Source organism: Oncorhynchus clarkii, chromosome 20, assembly GCF_045791955.1.
Source record: "Oncorhynchus clarkii lewisi isolate Uvic-CL-2024 chromosome 20, UVic_Ocla_1.0, whole genome shotgun sequence".
Classification (NCBI taxonomy): Eukaryota; Metazoa; Chordata; class Actinopteri; order Salmoniformes; family Salmonidae; genus Oncorhynchus; species Oncorhynchus clarkii.
This window is the reverse complement of record NC_092166.1, coordinates 28,950,616-28,970,045: the sequence shown is the minus strand read 5'-3', so window position 1 is coordinate 28,970,045 and position 19,430 is coordinate 28,950,616. Positions and strand designations below refer to the sequence as shown.

Here is a 19,430-nt window from a genome sequence, read left to right as displayed (position 1 = left end):
GTGGTGTAAAGTAGTTAAGTAAACATACTTTAAATGACTACTTAAGTCGTTTTTTGTGGTATCTCTACTCTATTTATATTTTGGACAACTTTTACTTCATTACATTCCAAAATAAAATAAATCCATTTGTACTCCATACATTTTCCCTGGCACCCAATAGTACTCCCTAAATCATGTCTGGGTGTTGGAGTGTGCCCAAGGCTATCTGTAAATTAAAACAAAAAACACATTGTTCTGGCTGGTTTGCTTAATATAAGGAATTTGAAATAACATATACTTTTACTTTTGATACATATTTATATTTACTTTTGATACTAAAGTATAATTAAAACAAAATACCTTTAAGACTTTTACTCAAGTAGTATTTTACTGGGTGACTAACTTTAACTTTTAAACATTTTCTATTAAGGTATCTTTACTTTTCCTCAAGTAGTTTTTCCACCACTGTTTTGATTTAGTCCACCAGGGAAGAAATCCTCCACCAACTCTTCCCACAACCACTCTCTTCAAAGATGGTTTCCTCCCAGCATCTGTACATATGACTAAGCACATTTTTACTGTGTGCTTTTCGAGTAGATGCTTCCTTTGTATATTTAGGTTGTTTTAATTTATTAGTTATTCTGCTGTTACTAAGATGGCCATGCTGGTGCATAGGTCAACGCCAGTGTTATTTACAATACAGAAAATATTTGGATATGGGATATGGCTTTGTTGTCCTTCTCGTCTTTTGGGATACCATTTATCCTGTGTTGTTCTGTTGCGAATATATCCTTTGTTTATGTAAACCTATCAGCTTGAGATGAGCTCTATACACAAATACAGCAGAGAGAATGAATGAACACATCTAACAAAGGAAATGTTTCTGTGGCTGACAATGAGCTCTCCCATACTGAGGTTATATAGTGTGTGTGTGTGAGATGTGGTGTCCAGTCCACAGCGATGTGGGCGGTCTACTAGTCTGCAGTGAATGTGATGCTCAGCCCCAAGACAGTCAAGCTGCTCTGTGTCAGGCCACTGCAGTGGGAGAGATCTATGGTGGTCAGGCCATGCCGAGGACTGGCATGGTGGCCTTACAGTCACTAACCATTACAGTCTATCACCCTGAGTGTCACATCACACAATCCTCTGTAACATGAAAGCAGTACTGTACTGTTTTACGATACTGACTTCTGCAATCCAGAGTTCTGACAGACAGTATATGAAAAAAGTGTATAATCACTGTCCAAAATCATGAATTAATCAGTATTATTAATCAAAGTGAATGGCCTTTTGCACATAAAACTCAACTGTATGAAGAAAAAGAGCTTGTGTTTTCAGTCCAACGGATCATTTTCTAATTATCTGCAATGGCTTGGCAAATGGCTATTAAACACTGTCCAAATGGCCTGATATCACCACTGTAATTGTTTTGGTGCCAATTGCTAGTGGTTAATCCCTGAACCCCATTTAAAGCATGAAAGCAATTGTATATCAAGGCTAACAAGATCTATGAAATATTATATATACACTACCGTTCAAAAGTTTGGGGTCACTTAGAAATTCTTGTTTTTGACAGAAAAGCAGAAAAACAAGTATATTTTGTCCATTAAAATAACATCAAATTGATCAGAAATACAGTGTAGACATTGTTAATGTTGTAAATGACTATTGTAGCTGGAAACGGCAGATTTTTTAATGGAATATTTACATAGGCGTACAGAGACCCATTATCTGCAACCATCACTCCTGTGTTCCAATGGCACGTTGTGCTAGCTAATGCAAGTTTATAATTTTAAAAGGCTAATTGATCATTAGAAAACCCTTTTGCAATTATGTTAGCACAGCTGAAAACTGTTGTTCTGATTAAATAAGCAATACAACTGGCCTTCTTTAGACTAGTTGAGTATCTGGAGCATCAGCATTTGTGGGATCAATTACATCTATGTAGACATTCCATTAAAAAATCTGCCGTTTCCAACTACAATAGTCATTTACAACATTAACAATGTCTACACTGTATTTCTGATCAATTTGATGTCATTTTAAATGGACAGAGCAATAAGGGTGTTTGTGGTATATCAAATCAATTTTTATGTCACATGCATCGAATACAACATGTGTAGTAGACCTTACAGTGAAATGCTTAACCAACAATGCAGTTAAGAAAAATAAGTGTGAAGTAGAAAATACAAATAACAAATAGTTAAAGAGCAGCGAGGCTATATACAGGGGGTACCGATACAGAGTCAATGTGGAGGCTATATACAGGGGGTACCGATACAGAGTCAATGTGGAGGCTATATACAGGGGGTACCGATACAGAGTCAATGTGGAGGCTATATACAGGGGGTACCGATACAGAGTCAATGTGGAGGCTATATACAGGGGGTACCGATACAGAGTCAATGTGGAGGCTATATACAGGGGGTACCGATACAGAGTCAATGTGCAGGTTCGTCCAGGTAATATGTAGGTATAGTTAAAGTTACTACGCATATATAACCAGAGTAGTAGCAGCATAAAAGAGGGGGTGGGGGGGGGGGACAATGCAAATAGTCTGGGTAGCCATTTGATTAGCTGTTCAGGAGTCTTATGGCTTGAGGGTAGAAGCTGTTATGAAGCCTTTTGGACCTAGACGTGGCGCTCCGGTACCGCTTGCCGTATATGGCCAATATACCACAAATAAGGGCTGTATACAGGCACTCCGCGTTGTGTTAAGAACTGCCCTTAGCCGTGATACAGTGGGGCACTTATTTTCCACCATAATTTGCAAATAAATTCATTAAAAATCCTACAATGTGATTTTCTGGATTTTGTTTTCTCGTTTTGTCTTTCATAGTTGAAGTGTACCTATGGTGAAAATTACAGGCCTCTCTCATCTTTTTAAGTGGGAGAATTTGCACAATTGGTGGCTGACTAAATACTTTTTTGCCCCACTGTATATTGGCCATTTACCACACCACCTCAGTCCTTATTACTTAAATAACTGTTACAGTATAATATTCAACAGATATTTCATAATAGATTGGGTAAAAATGTATGCAGTTTGCAACATATATTTTTCAGATATTGATTTTAATGTCAGAAAAATCACAATGTCATACATACACTTGTCATTTTCACTAAAAGTTAAATGCAAGGGGTATTTTTTCGGAACCAAACAGGCTTCAAGGTCTGTTACAAGTCAAAAAGCAGCAGAACAGAAACATTGGCATTGTGTCAAATAAAAAATATAAAACAAACCCTTCACACCCGGTGACACTACGTCTGGCCTACAGCCACATTTTAATCTTCATAATAATTCAATGTACCTACAAATTACAACTGGTGTATTTTTGTATATTTCTTAGTTGGAGCATGCCATCATACACACACCTCAATTCTTTATTTCAGTGACCTGCCATTCGAAAGATAAATTGTTCTGACTTGGGTATCCACTTGGTGCTATGCTTCTCTTGGGAAGCCAACTTGACACATCTCTTGATCAGAAAGTGAATGGTCACACTAAGGTCAATAGAAGAGGAATAACTGTGTTCTTAACATCATTTCACTCTCAGTGGGGACATTCTAGAATGAGCTAACTAGAAGGAATGTCCAATTTTAGGAATATCCAACCTGGCTCTCAGTCTAAATTCTTGGAATGGTGGAGGGAATATTTTTTATAAGAGAATAAGGTTTAAGACAATTGGGGTCAAAAGTAAACAATCCGTGAACAATTAATTGCTGTAGGTTTGTCCTTCTGGTGGTTGTGGGAGCTTCATATTCTCCTTGGACATCATTAGACGCCTTAACTCTTGAAGAACAACTTTAATGCTATAAGAATTTTGCCATTTAGATAGAATTGGTATGCTTCGTGTATCCACCTGATAGAGAGAGAGCGGCAAATCAGTGAACATCCTTTGAAGAGCACTACATTTACCAGAACATATATATATATACACTAATAATTTAACAGATTTAGGTCTATCATTTGTACGAGCAAAAATGTGTATGTAATGTAACTTACCATCCCATTGGAATTATTTATCCCATTCATGCAAATTTTTGTTACAAATCTAACGACCGGTGGTGATTCAGGATATTTTGGACCACATTCCACTTTCAGACTGTATATCCTGTTCTCATAATTAGTCTGGAAAACAAAACAAACAAACATTGCTTGGTCAGGGTAAAGGTGATCAGTTACAGTGAGGGGAAAAGAGTATTTGATCCCCTGCTCTCAATCAGAAAGATTTCTGGCTCCCAGGTGTCTTTTATACAGGTAACGAGCTGAGATTAGGAGCACACTCTTAAAGGGAGTAATCTCAGTTTGTTACCTGTGTGAAAGACACCAGTCCACAGAAGCAATCAATCAGATTCCAAACTCTCCTCCATGGCCAAGACCAAAGAGCTCTCCAAGGATGTCAGGGACAAGACTGTAGACCTACACAAGGCTGGAATGGGCTACAAGACCATTGCCAAGCAGCTTGGTGAGAAGGTGACAACAGTTGGTGCGATTATTCGCAAATGGAAGAAACACAAAAGAACTGTCAATCTCCCTCGGCCTGGGGCTCCATGCAAGATCTCACCTCATGGAGTTGCAATGATCATGAGAACGGTGAGGAATCAGCCCAGAACTGATCTGGGAGCTGGGACCATAGTCACCAAGAAAACAATTGGTAACACACTACGCCGTGAAGGACTGAAATCCTGCAGCACCCGCAAGGTCCCCCTGCTCAAGAAAGCACATATACATGCACATATACATTGCCAATGAACATCTGAATGATTCAGAGGACAACTGGGTGAGTGTTGTGGTCAGATGAGACCAAAATGGATCTCTTTGGTATCAACTCAACTCGCCGTGTTTGGAGGAGGAGGAATGCTGCCTATGACCCCAAGAACACCACCCCCACCGTCAAACATGGAGGTGGAAACATTATGCTGTGGGGGTGTTTTTCTGCTAAGGGGACAGGACAACTTCACTGCATCAAATGGACAATAGACAGGGCCATGCACTGTCAAATCTTGGGTGAGAACCTCCTTCCCTCAGCCAGGGCATTGAAAATGGGTCGTGGATGGGTATTCCAGCATGACAATGACCCAAAACACACGGCCAAGGCAACAGAGTGGCTCAAGAATAAGCACATTAAGGTCCCGGAGTGGCCTAGCCAGTCTCCAGACCTTAATCCCATAGAAAATCTGTGGAGGGAGCTGAAGGTTTGAGTTGCCAAACGTCAGCCTCAACCTTAATGACTTGGAGAAGATCTGCAAAGAGGAGTGGGACAAAATCCCTCCTGAGATGTGTGCAAACCTGGTGGCCAACTAGAAAAAACGTCTGACCTCTGTGATTGTCAACAAGAGTTTTGCCACCAAGTACTAAGCCATGTTTTGCAGAGGGGTCAAATACTTAATTCCCTCATTAAAATGCAAATCAATTTATAACATTTTTGACTTCTGGATTTTTGTTGTTATTCTGTCTCTCACTGTTCAAATAAACCTACCATTAAAATTATAGACTGATCATGTCTTTGTCAGTGGGCAAACGTACAAACTCAGCAGGGGATCAAATACTTCCCCCCCCCACTGTATGTACATTACAATGCCGGTTTTGACTTTTGACTTTTTGACTTTAAGAATTTTCAACAACACAATTCAGACACAGTGTGGTCTTACACACACACATTACTCTTCCACTTCCCTGGTGGAAACACGTTTAGAGGTGCTTATGTTACAGAGGTGATTCGGTAATCAAACCAGAGACAAGAGGAAGCAAGACATCCCACTCGCTATTTCTGGTTCATATACAGTCAATAAACTAAGCAGACCAGACCCAGCTGCTAATGCATTGGTGCCTATGGGAGAGCCACCCCCTTAAAAAGCAACTGCCCCTAAAAAACAACTTCTCATTTAGAAAATCAATATGAGTCCGAAACATTTATAAAAATTGACTACAAACTGTAAATAGGATACTTTTGGTCATGAAGTCAGTCTTGTCCAAAACAGATTTGTGGTCGTGACTACATCACAAAATAAATACATGTTGGGTTTGTTTCAATCCTGCCCACAACACACAAGTAATCATCAATTTGGAGTGCAGTTGCACGCAACCCAATCGTAATGCCCGTGGTAAATTTGAATTGACTTTGGATATCCCTATGGGGCTAGTTAGGGATCTTTGGTAAATTACAGAATGTACATGGGACAATGTTTAAATTCAAAAAGCTCCAATTTTCAATTATTAAAAAACATGAAACCAACTATAAAATTGTAGAAATGTATATACATATATTCAAAGTATGAGAACCTAAATATGTTCTACATTAAAATATTGTCCCATTTACATTGTGTAATTTATTGACGGTCCTTAAATAGCCAAACTAGTCAAACCAACTGCCACGGTCAGACACCAGCCGGCTGAAGCTAATTGGCGAAATAATTTGGCTAACTCTTCTACCTGCAAAGATATACGAGACACCCACATCAAACCACACCACAAAACCAACTCATGTTTGAATTCAGTCTTGGCCCCTAGCATTTCTTAATTAACCAAATCTAAAATTAGGGCAAAACAGGAAGTACAGAGCCTCTTGAGTGGAGCAGCAGTCTAAAGCACTGCATCGCAGTGTTGCGGCGTCACTACAGCCTGGGGTTTGATCTCACTACCGGCCGTGATCAGCCTGCAGGCACCCAGGGTTGTCCGGGTTAGGGGAGGGTTTGCCCGTGGGGGGGGGGCTTTACTTGGCTCATCGCGCTCTAGCGACACCTTGTGGCAGGACAGGTGCCTGCAGGCTGATCTTCAGTTGAACAGTGTTTCCTCTGACACATTGGTGCAGCTGGCTTCCGGGTTTAGTGAGCGGGTGAAGAACGGTTTGGCGGGTCATGTTTCGGAGGACGCATGACTCGACCTTCACCTCTCCCGAGCCCTTTGGGGAGTTGCAGCGATGAGACATGTTAGTAATCACAAAATTGGGGAGAAAAGGGGGTAAAAGAAATTATGAAAAAAGAAGTGCAGTCACCCATTAAAGGTCAACTGCACTTCCTGATTTAGCCTCGTTTTTCATCAATGCTCATGAACAAATACCATGACAGAAGGCAAATGAGAGTTGTCCTGGGGGTGTGGTTTGATATGGCCGTTTCTTGGTTGTGTCTTATCCAGTCAATCACAACAAACAAGGACAGTAGCTAGCCAGTTCGAGTTTAAACTTTATTGAAAGAAAGCTGCATAAAGCATGTCGTCGGGTTTGCTTGATTGTGAGAACTAGCAGGGCTCAAACCTGTCTTCAGGTGCAACATTAGCTATGCAAATCTTCCTCTCACATTACATGTAAGGGATAGGCTATGTATTTAGGCTATGCCCCTATGATACTAGGCTATCAAATAATGACATAATGCTATTAGCTAACAAAATGTAGCTACATTAACCAACAACACACCTGTCTGAGGTTTGACGGTTGACAGGCCAAGCCGAAGCTCATCGGACTTAATCCATATCCTTGGCATTCGGCCAAGATTGTTGAACAACTTTATGGAAGCCCGTTTTCCCTAGAGTAGGCATTTCCTGACCATGGGCAAGTACTAACCACTATCTGGGAAAGACGTTCCAGTGGGCGAGTTTGTTTTCCGTGATTCGGTGCCCCGGGTGGGCGGGGTTTGCTCATGGTCCTTCTAAGGAAAGGTCTCCGCCCACCCGGGGCACCGGACCATGCAAAGCATACTTGCCCGTTCTTTTCCCAAAGAACAAACACTACGTGTTAATAGGCAAAAGGGGGATGAATTGTTGACATAATGTTAATCCAAACCTAACATTAATTTCCTCGTAAAATCTGGTTCAAATCTGTTTTAGACATAACTGACTTCATGCCCAAAATTATATTTACATTTTGTAGTCAATTTTAAAACTACAATAAATGTTTGACTCATATCAATGCCACATATACTGTTTTCAAAGGGATTAGTTATTTTTGGGGGTGGGCAGTCATTCTTTAAGCAGACGGGAATTTAAAAAAAAAAAGGTAAACAGTCTGAGTGGACATCTTCATTTATCCACCATCTGAACAAACATTTAGTGCTGTGTAACCTTGCCTGAGACTTTTGTTACTCTAGCTCAGCTGACTTTTACACAGTAATGTGGCACGTAGACAACTCTTACTTACTCCTGCTGCAGTCACACTTACTCGTGCCGGTCCGATGATCATGCCCGTCCACCGTGTTAGCATTATATCTTCATCGTCTTCAAGGCCCCAGCTGACTGTCCCATCTCCAACACCTTTCTGACCCTCTTCAAGCTCTTCCAACAAGCGAAAATTACGTGGAACTTTAACTCCTGAAATAAAAACAATACAAGATTAAAAACTAGAAGACAGGTTATCCTGGGGCGGGTTTGTCCATGCTACCCCCATGCTAACAACTGCTCAGGCCGCAACACTGCACAACAAAACCATATATAACTCCTGACTCAACAAGTTATCTGCAACTACTTATTGAATTTAGTATTTGCTAGTGGCTGAAAACAGGCAACCAACTATCACTGTCATCATCCCATGTGCTGTAAGTCACTGGAATGAACACTTCCTTCTAATGGGTAAATGCGATGTCAGTGTAGGTTAGCATTTTAACTGTACACTGATGGCAAAGTTTTAAATTCTGACCTGCCTCGATCTTTCCAATTCATCATTAAGAGATCACCCTAACACTGTAGCCTATTGAACACTGGATAATTAGTGATGGAACAGGACTAACCTCATCCTACATGATTCCAGAGAGGGAATAATGAGGTACATGTCTATGTGCAATTTTAAGTGGGGTGTGTCAGTGTGGGTATTGTGTTCTGGATCATTCTGCATGCCAGGGTGGAAACAGAGATATGGCACTCTGTGCTTGGCTCTGAAAGTAATGGAATGCAGCTGTCGTGATTCCTCAAAATCCACCACTGCACTATCAGACCTGGTAAGGGGCAACTTCCTTTATGCTGAAAACAGGCGCAAGCCAAACAGCCAACTGTGAAAGCAGTGTTTCCACTATATTCAATTGTTGCTGCCACTCCCAAAAAATCTGATTCAAATTCTGACGATTTTAAAGCTGCAATATGTAACTTTTTGGGCGACCTGACCAAAATCTGTCACTCATTGAAAGCACGTCTAAGAAGCGGTAGATCTGTTCTTTGTGCACTATTTCTATGCTTCCCGTGCATAAGTTTCGGTTTTGTCTTTTACTTTCGGTTTTGTAACTAGCTTCAAACAGCAAAAAATACATTATTTCTGGTTACTGAAAATATATTTCAGTGGTATTAGGTACACTACCCCGATCACGAAATGGATCACTCCTATAGACAGTGAGTCACGTGGCCGTGGCTTGCTATATAAAGCAGTTAGACTGGCATTGAGGCATTCAGTTACTGATCGATTAAACTTTATAATGGGCAAAATGAGTAACCTAAGCGACTTTGGGTATGGTATGATCGTTCGGTACCGGGAGCACCAGATCTAGTATCTCAGAAACAAATTAAAGCCATTAAACCTCTTAAATGTAACTAAATGTAATTACATAATCCCCAAAATGTATTATTTATCATGAAAGTGCCATAAACAATTACTAGTAATGCTGCATAATCCAAGAACGGTTCAAATCTAACCTTTCTGGTAAAAATAGTTATAAATTTCTGAGGTGTGGTCACTTTTGATGACAAACTCATGTACACATTACAAATATGTTAATATGAAATTGTATGATGTATTTCTTCAACAAAACTGTATAAAGGTTGAAATGACTTAGAATAAATAAAAAGATAGTATAATCAATTTATAAAATGAATAACTAAGATTTCAACTGCCTTACAACTGTAAAATACATATTTGTGTATTTAGTGTTAGAGAAAATGTGCATCTTTTCATTGCTGTGAACATCTCACCGAGCTCTAGCTTGGCTTCCTGAACTCGTTAGGAACTCACCTTTCATCTCATTTTAATATTCTCTGTCCATTTTATTCTAAAAAAATACTGGGGATACCTATGGGACTCCCAATCACGGCCGGATGTGATACAGCCTGGATGTAACAATGAGTACGGTATGACTACGACAAACAGAAAATGGTGTTTGTTTAAAATCTATGAATTACTTTAGATTACTGGCTATAAATCAATCTATGAATGTGCTACAGCAACGAAACCATCTCTTGCTGCGTTACGATGCGTTGTTGTTTGTGACGTAGGGTTCAGAGTTGATGGACAGTCGGAAGAGGGAATAAAATGTTAAACACTATTATTGCACACAGAGTCCTCGCAACGTATTATGTGACTCGTTAAGCACAGTTTCACTTCTGAACTTATAGTTTGGCTTGTCATAACAAAAGGATACTTTTGAATTAATTTAAACATTTCCAAAAACATTCCAATTTGACATTATGGGATATTGTGTGTAGGCCAGTGACAAAACTAAATGAATACATTTTTAATTCAGGATGTAACACAACAAAATGTGGAAAAAGTCAAGAAGTGTGAATACTTTCTGAAGGCACTGATTGATACACCAAATAATGTGATTTGAACCAAACAGTTTTGGTATCCATTACTGGGAGTTTCAGGTTAGGTACACTTTGGTGTAGCACAGAGAATTTTCAACCAACCTTAACGATACTATCTTTGTATTATTTTCGGCAAAACATACTGTATCTTCTAAATGTTCTGCGTCCAGTTGCTGGTGGTGCGTTTGAATTCAGAAAATGCTCAGTTTTTAAAATAACTACTTTTTTTTGGACCATGAAGCAATCAAATAATGAGTACGGTTACATGCACACAATAATGTGATTATTGTGGACAGTTAGTCGGAAGTTTACATACACTTAGGTTGGAGTCATTAAAACTTGTTTTTCAACCACTGCACACATTTCTTGTTAACAAACTATAGTTTTGGCAAGTCAGTTAGGACATTACTTTGTGCATGACACAAGTCATTTTTCCAACAATTGTTTACAGACAGATTATTTCACTTATAATTCACTGTATCACAATTCCAGTGGGTCAGAAGTATACATACACTAAGTTGACTGTGCCTTTAAACAGCTTGGAAAATTCCATGGCTTTAGAAGCTTCTGATAGGCTAATTGACATCATGTGAGTCAATTGGAGGTGTACCTGTGGATGCATTTCAAGGCCTACCTTCAAACTCAGTGCCTCTTTGCTTGACAACATGGAAAATCAAAAGAAATCAGCCAAGAAGTCAGATTTTTTTTTTAGATCTCCACAGGTCTGGTTCATCATTGGGAGCAATTTCCAAATGCCTAATGGTACCACATTCATCTGTACAAAAAATGGTACGCAAGTATAAACACCATGGGACCACACAGCCGTCATACCGCTCAGGAAGGAGACGTGTTCTGTCTCCTAGACATGAACGTACTTTGGTGCGAAAAGTGCAAATCAATCCCAGAACAACAGCAAAGGACCTTGTGAAGATGCTGGAGGGAACAGGTACAAAAGTATCTATATCCAGAGTAAAACGAGTTCTATTTCCTAGATCGTACTTTTGGAGAAATGTCCTCTGATGAAACAAAAAATATAACTGTTTGGAGGAAAAAGGGGGATGCTTGCAAGCCGAAGAACACCATCCCAACCGTGAAACACGGAGGTGGCAGTCTCATGCTGTGAGGGTGCTTTGCTGCAGGAGGGACTGGAAAATGATGTGGCTATATTGAAGCACCATCAAGACATCAGGAAGTTAAAGCTGGTCGAAAATGGGTCTTCCAAATGGACAAGGACCCCAAGCATACTTCCAAAGTTGTGGCAAAATAGCTTAAGGACAACAAATTCAAGGTATTAGAGTGGCCATCACATAGTCCAGACCTCAATCCCATAGGAAATATGTAGGCAGAACTGAAAAAGCATGTGCGAGCAAGGCGGCCTACATGCCTGACTCAGTTACACCAGCTCTGTCAGGAGGAATGGGCCAAAATTCACCCAACTTATTGTGGGAAGCTTGTGGAAGGCTACCCAAAACGTTTGACCCAAGTTTAACAATTTAAAGGCAATGCTACCAAATATTGAGTATGTAAACTTCTGACGCACTGGGAATGTGATCACAGAAATTAAAGCTGAAATAAATCACTCTACTAGTATTCTGACATTTCACATTCTAAAAATAAAGTGGTGATCCTAACTGACCTAAGACAGGGAATTTTTACTAAGACTACATTTCAGGAATTGTGAAAAACTGAGTTTAAATGTACTTGGCTAAGGTGTATGTAAACTTCCGACTTCAACTGTGGATTAATATAATAGTTTGATTAAAATGTTTACTTGCTTTGCAAGAAGAACAATTTCCCTAATAATCCTGTTTATATGGACACATCTGAAATCAGGCTACCTGATGGCACTGGTAAATTCAGAAAATGGCCAATCAAAATAAACTTTCAACCACCACGAGTTATTTTTGGGAAACATATTTGATTGTGAGTTTGGAAGTAAAGTTTGTATGTGAAAACTACTTCTAAGACGCATACATTCAGTTCTTCACTTGCGCTGAAGAGGGAGGCTCGCTTGGCTGGTGCTAGCACAGGCACAGATCAAATACGTCGGAATGCAGATTAAGGTGTTTACATGTCTTAATTCAAAAGATTTCTCAGAAGGAAAGTGTTTAAAATGGCGTATGCTTACTTTAATTTGGACCTCATGCCAATTAAGGTAAGAGAAAGGTGTTTACATGACTATTGCATAATCTGCCCCCTGCCCTAACCTGAGAAAAAAAATCCAACCAGGAAGTGGGAAATCTGAGGTTTGTAGTTTTTCAACTCAGCCCCCATTGAAGATACAGGGTGATATTAGTTATGTTTCACTTCCCAAGGCTTCCACTAGATGTCAACAGTATTTAGAACCTGTTTTGAGGATTCTACTCCAAAGGAGGGGCTCATAAGAGCTCTTTGAGTGAGTGGTCTGGCAGAGTGCCACAGCCTCTGTCTGGCGCGCTCACGTGAAAGGTTCCACTTCATTCCGGGTTGGAACATTAATGAAGTTTTATGTTAAAAAAATCCTAAAGATTGATTCCATACTTAGGTTGGCATGTTTCTACGGGCTGTAGCGGACCTTTTTGAGCTTTTCGTCCGATGTTCGGCGCGACCTGAACGCGCTTTTGGATTTGTTACCAAACACCCTAACAAAAGAAGATATTTGGACATAACTGATGGACATTATCGAACAAATCAAACATTTACGGTGCAACTGGGATTCCTGGGAGTGCATTCTGATGAAGATCATCAAAGGTAAGTGAATATTTAAAATGCTATTTCTGAGTAATGTTGACTACCCAGTATCTTTTGGCTGCTTTGTTGTCCAAAGGCTGTACTCAGATTATGGCATGATTTGCTTTCTCCATAAAGTTTTTAAAAAATCTGACACAGCGGTTGCATTAAGGAGAAGTTTATCTAAAGTTCCATGTATAATAGTCGTATGTTTATTATGAATATTTCTGTAAATTGATGTGGCTCTCTGCACAATGTTTTTGAACTACTGAACGTAACGCACCAATGTAAACTTTGATAATTTGATATAAATATGAATACATACATGTATTGTGTAACATGAAGTCCTATGAGTGTCATCTGATGAAGATCATCAAAGGTTAGTGATTCATTTTATCTCTTTCTGCTTTTTGCGACTACTTTCTTAGGCTGGATAAAATGGCTGTGTTTTTCTGTGGCTTGGTGGTGACCTAACAATAGTTTGTGGTGCTTTCGCTGTAAATCCTTTTTGAAATCAGACACTGTGGCTGGATTAATTAGAATTTTATCTTTAAAATGGTGTAAAATAATTGTATGCTTGAGGAATTTTAATTATGAGATTTTTGTTTAAGACAGGTTAAGTACCCTGAAACTGAACAAATCCCTCTGCAACACATTCGCCACGCTGACCCTTAACTTCTTGCTCCTACTTGAGACGCAGATGTCTCAAGTAGACACCTGGAAATGCAAATGCGCTACGCTAAATGCTAAATGTACTCGTTAAAACTCAAATGTTCATCAAAATTCACATGCAGAGTATTGAATTAAAGCTACACTCGTTGTGAACCTAGCCAACAAGTCAGATTTTTAAAATGCTTTTCGGCGAAAGCATGAGAAGCTATTATCTGATAGCATGCAACACCCCAAAATGCCTGAATGCGATGTAAACAAAGATATAGCTTAGCCGGCGCTACACAAAACGCAGAAATAAAATATAAAACATTCATTACCTTTGACAAGCTTCTTTCTTGGCACTCCTATATGCCCCATAAACATCACTATTGGGTCTTTTTTTCGTTTAAATCGGTCCATATATACCCAAAATAGCTTTCTATGGAAGCTGTGTCATTCAGAAAAAAACATCGTTTTTAAACGCTGCGTCATTTTTTTAAATTAAAAAAGTCGACGATAAACTTTCACAAAACACTTCGAAATACTTTTATAATCCAACTTTAGGTATTAGTAAACGTTTATAATCTATCAAAATGATTACAGGGCGATGTATATTCAATAGCTCCTCGTTTTCAAATCAATGGCTGCCAATGTGCACATTCAAAACATCCTGGTGGAGACCGGAAGAAATTGAATCCAGTTAGTTGGATTTACCAAGAAAAAAGTCCCTGGAAAATGACGACAATGGCGACATCGTGTGGAATCTGTAGGAATTGCATGCAGGTCGATAATTAATTTTGTGCCCTTTTAACAACCCATGAAAGTGACGCATGGAAATAATTTTTAGCTTTCAGAGAGCAGTTTTTCTTGCGCTTTTCGATGAAACACACAATCTGTTATAGTCACAGCCGTGATTTAACCAGTTTTAGAAACTTCAGAGTGTTTTCTATCTACACATACTAATCATATGCATATACTATATTCCTGGCATGAGTAGCAGAACGCTGAAAAGTTGCGCGATATTTAACAGAATGTTCGAAAAAGGAGGGGGTAGACTTAAGAGGTTTTAACACGGGGCCTCCCCTCATAGGTGAGTGCTTAGTCCCCTCCTTTACTCCTTGTTAATGCACGACTCCAACACCATAATTTAGTTTGCAGGCGACACAACGGTGGTAGGCCAGATCGCCGATGAGACAGCATTGAGGGGTCACAGACCTGGCAGTGTGGTGCCAGGACAACAACCTCACCCTCAACGTGAGCAATACATAAGGAGCTGATCGTGGACTACAGGAAAAGGAGGGCAGAGCATGCCCCCATTCACACCGATGGGGCTTTAGTGGAGCGGGTCGAGAGCTTCAAGTTCATTGGTGTCCAGATCACTAAGGACCATGGTCCAAACACACCAACACAGTCGTGAAGAGGACACAACACCCATTCCCCCTCAGGAGGCTGAAAAGATTTGGCATGGGACCGCAGATCCTGAAAATGTTATACAACTGCACTATCGAGAGCATCCTGACTGGTTGCATCCCCACTTGGTATGGCAACTGCTTGACATCCGACCACAAGGCGCTACAGGGTAGTGCAGTACATCACTGTGCGTCCTGCCATCCAGGACCTCTATACCAGGCGTGTGAGAGGAAGGCCTTAACTTTTGTTTTTTATTTTTTTTGTGAATTTTACCCCTTTTTTCTCCCCAATTTCGTGGTATCCAATAGTTGTAGTAGCTACTATCTGGTCTCATTGCTACAACTCCCGAACGGGCTCGGGAGAGACGAAGGCTGAATGTCATGCGTCCTCCGATACACAATCCAACCAGCCGTACTGCTTCTTAACACAGCGCGCCTCCAACCCGGAAGCCAGCCGCACCAATGTGTCGGAGGCTACACCGTGCACCTGGCAACCTTGGCTAGCGCGCACTGCGCCCGGCCCGCCACAGGAGTCGCTGGTGCGCGATGAGACAAGGAGATCCCTACCGACCAATCCCTCCCTAACCCGGACGACGCTAGGCCAATTGTGCGTCGCCCCACGGACCTCCCGGTCGCGGCCGGTTACGACAGAGCCCAGGGACTCTGATGGCACAGCTGGCGCTGCAGTACAGCGCCCTTAACCACTGCGCCACCCGGGAGGCCAGGCCTTAAAAGTTGTCAAAGACTCCTTCCACCCAAGTCATAGACTGTTCTCTCTGCTACCATACGTCAAGCGGTATTGGAGCAGCAAGTCTGGGACCAAAAGGTTTCTTAACAGCTTTTACACCCAAGCCATAAGACTGCAGAACAGTTAACGAAATGGCTACGCTGACTATTTCCATTGCCCCACTTATTGTATTCTTATTTTTTGCACTGACTCTCTTGCACAGGCTCGACGTACTCTCACTGGACTCTAACTGCACATACTACACTGACACTCCAACACACACTGACGCCCCACACACAAACTCATAAAAAAAATAAATGTCCCTTTTTCAGGACCCTGTCTTTCAAAGATAATTAATAAAAATCAAAATAACTTCACAGATCTTCATTGTAAAGAGTTTAAACACTGTTTCCCATGCTTGTTCAATGAACACGCACCTGTGGAACGGTCGTTAAGACACTAACAGCTTACAGGCGGTAGGCAATTAAGGTCACAGTTATGAAAACTTAGGACACTAAAGAGGCCTTTCTACTGACTCTGAAAAACACCAAAAGAAAGATGCCCAGGGTCCCTGCTCATCTGCATGAACGTGCCTTAGGCATGCTGCAAGGAGGCATGAGGACTGCCGATGTGGCCAGGGCAATAAATTGCAATGTCCGTACTGTGAGAAGCCTAAGAGCGCTACAGGGAGACAGGACGGACAGCTGATCATTTTTGCAGTGGCAGACCGTGTAACAACACCTGCACAGGATCGGTACATCCGAACATCACACTTGCGGGACAGGTACAGGATGACGACAACAACAACTTCCTGAGTTACACCACGAACGCAAAATCCCTCCATCAGTGCTCAGACTGTCCGCAATAGGCTGATAGAGGCTGGACTGAGGGCTTGTAGGCCTGATGTAAGGCAGGTCCTCACCAGACATCACCGGCAAAAACATTGCCTATGGGCACAAACCCACTGTCGCTGGACCAGACAGGACTGGCAAAAAGTGCTCTTCACTGACGAGTCGTGGTTTTGTCTCACCAGGGGTGATGGTCGGATTCGCGTTCATCGTCAAAGGAATGAACGATACACCGAAGCCTGTACTCTGGAGCGGGATCGATTTGGAGGTGGAGCGTCCATCATGGTCTAGGGTGGTGTGTCACAGCATCATCGGACGGAGCTTGTTGTCATTGCAGGCAATATCAACGCTGTGCATTACAGGGAAGACATCCTCCTCCCTCATGTGGTACCCTTCCTGCAGGCTCATCCTGACATGACCCTCCAGCATGACAATGCCACCAGCCATACTGCTCATTCTGTGCGTGATTTCCTGCAAGACAGGAATGTCAGTGTTCTGCCATGGCCAGCGAAGAGCCCAGATCTCAATCCCATTGAGCACGTCTGGGACCTGTTGGATCGGAGGGTGAAGGCTAGGGCCATTCCCCCCAGAAATGTCCGGGAACTTGCAGGTGCCTTGGTGGAAGACTGGGGTAACATCTCACAGCAAGAACTGGCAAATCTGGTGCAGTCCATGAAGAGGTGCACTGCAGTACTTAATGCAGCTGGTGGCCACACCAGATACTGACTGTTACTTTTGTTCAAGGACACATTATTCCATGTTAGTCACATGTCTGTGGAACTTGTTCAGTTTATGTCTCAGTTGCTGCATCTTATGTTCATACAAATATTTACAAATGTTAAGTTTCCTGAAAATAAAGTTGACAGTGAGAGGATGTGTCTTATATATAACCACAATTAGCTTGACTAACCCGTACCGATACCACCTTGCATATTGCCTCATTATTTTGTGTTACTATTTTTCCATTTAGCACATTTTTCGTGCTTTTTAAAATAAACTGCATTGTTGGTTAAGGGATTGTACATAAAAAAAAGTCAGGGTAATGTGTTTATGTGAATTTGTATCAATTAAATCCACCTCTCTCAATCAATGAGAGAAGATTTGAAATTGACTAAATGGAGTACACACTGTTGAATTACTTCCTGAATAAAAAATAAATATAACGGAACATTTTCTAAATACAAACGCACCACATGCAACTGGACACGGCAATTTTAGAAGACATATGTTTGGCAGCTCGAGAACGAAGATAATGTTGCCACGTTAAGGTTGGTCTAGAATTGTCGGTGCTACACCAAACCGTTCTCTTATAACCGTTCGTGCGATTTGATAGCAACAACATTGAGTCACCATCAGTCAATAACATTACTTGTAAAAATTTCAATTCTGAAACCTGTACCAACAATATGTTTATAGCCGCGGGAAGTAGGCCACTGAAGAATCAGAATAATAAAAGCATAAATCTAAAAAGTAATGCAGTGGGCCTTTAGTCCTGTAATAACGGACCAATATACCACGGCTAAGCCTATTTGTCCTGTACAACCGCTGTGTTTCTGAGAGCTGAAATTCATACTAAATTAAGTTTTATTGAATACAACCACTGACTTTTTCCTCATTTGTTTTGCTCAACTTACATACTCAAGGCCGCTATGTCTACAGTTGAACAGAAATTATGAAAATGTCAATGGTTATATTCGATAAATGTTATTAAAAGTATGCATTTGAGCACACTGCAGAAGGACCACGGTTGTACAGGACAAACATAGGTACAGGTAAGCGTTTTCATTAGGTATATTCTTACAAGTATCGACTGAATTGAACGTTCCTCAGCCATCCAGTACAGTTCGGTAACCTCCCAGCAATAATTGATACCAAAAATATTTTGTTCAATCACATCTGTATTATTCTGTAGCAAGTGATGCACACACGTGTGGAGAAACGTTAGCTAGCAAATTATGAAAACCAGTGGTCTATTCTGAAATAGGGCAAATTCTGTTTGCTTTTAACTAGCAAGCTAATTGTAACATCCATGATCCAAGTTAGCTATATAACCGTTAACTGACGTTACAGTAGCAAAGAGATGCTAAGTTACTTGGTGGTAGGCTAGGTTGACCTATCAAATCATTATGCTAGTTTGACCAACTTCATATAATGAAAATACACATCTTATCAGATAAATCTGGTGGCTGTTAGCAAAACAGTTTGTTACTAACAAATTAGCAAACCTTCACCAATAATTGCCGATAGCTAGCTTGCTGCATCTTTCAGATTGTGTTCAAGTAAATACATACTATGACTCACACGGACAAATAATAATTTAGAATCTTTACATATTGCCCAGTGTGTAGCAGACAAACCTGAGGAGGCCGCCATCTTCTTCAGCCAAATCCAGAAGCAGTGACATCACGATTATCTGACCGCAGTCTATGAAATAGGGGTGTGTTGGGCCTCAGGCATGTATGCAGAAACGGCTCAGGCCCCGCTGGGTCTTTCCATGTATTCGAATATACTACTAAGTAGGGGGTTAAATTGGGGGGTTGGACAAGATTCAATTAATTAACCAAGAATGTGGCTGACAAGGTGGTCTTGCATTGGGACAATCAGGA

At 40.9% G+C, this 19,430-nt stretch overlaps 1 protein-coding gene across 2 annotated transcripts; it reads right to left on the bottom strand.

Moving 5' to 3' along the window:
• Positions 1 to 3,037: 3,037 nt before the first annotated feature.
• LOC139377371 (ubiquitin-conjugating enzyme E2 variant 2-like) lies at positions 3,038 to 19,220 on the bottom strand. 2 transcript variants are annotated; one of them, XM_071120397.1, is made up of 4 exons: positions 19,182 to 19,220; positions 8,115 to 8,284; positions 3,986 to 4,111; positions 3,038 to 3,842 (listed from the first exon to the last, which is right to left on the bottom strand). In XM_071120397.1, exons 1-4 carry the CDS (start codon positions 19,195 to 19,197, stop codon positions 3,696 to 3,698), a joined length of 459 nt encoding a protein of 152 aa, XP_070976498.1. In that variant the 5' UTR covers positions 19,198 to 19,220; the 3' UTR covers positions 3,038 to 3,695. The 2 variants fall into 2 exon arrangements, with proteins under 2 accessions (XP_070976498.1, XP_070976499.1); XM_071120398.1 differs by having other exon boundaries at positions 8,136 to 8,284; positions 19,182 to 19,217.
• Between the last annotated feature and the right edge of the window lie 210 nt (positions 19,221 to 19,430).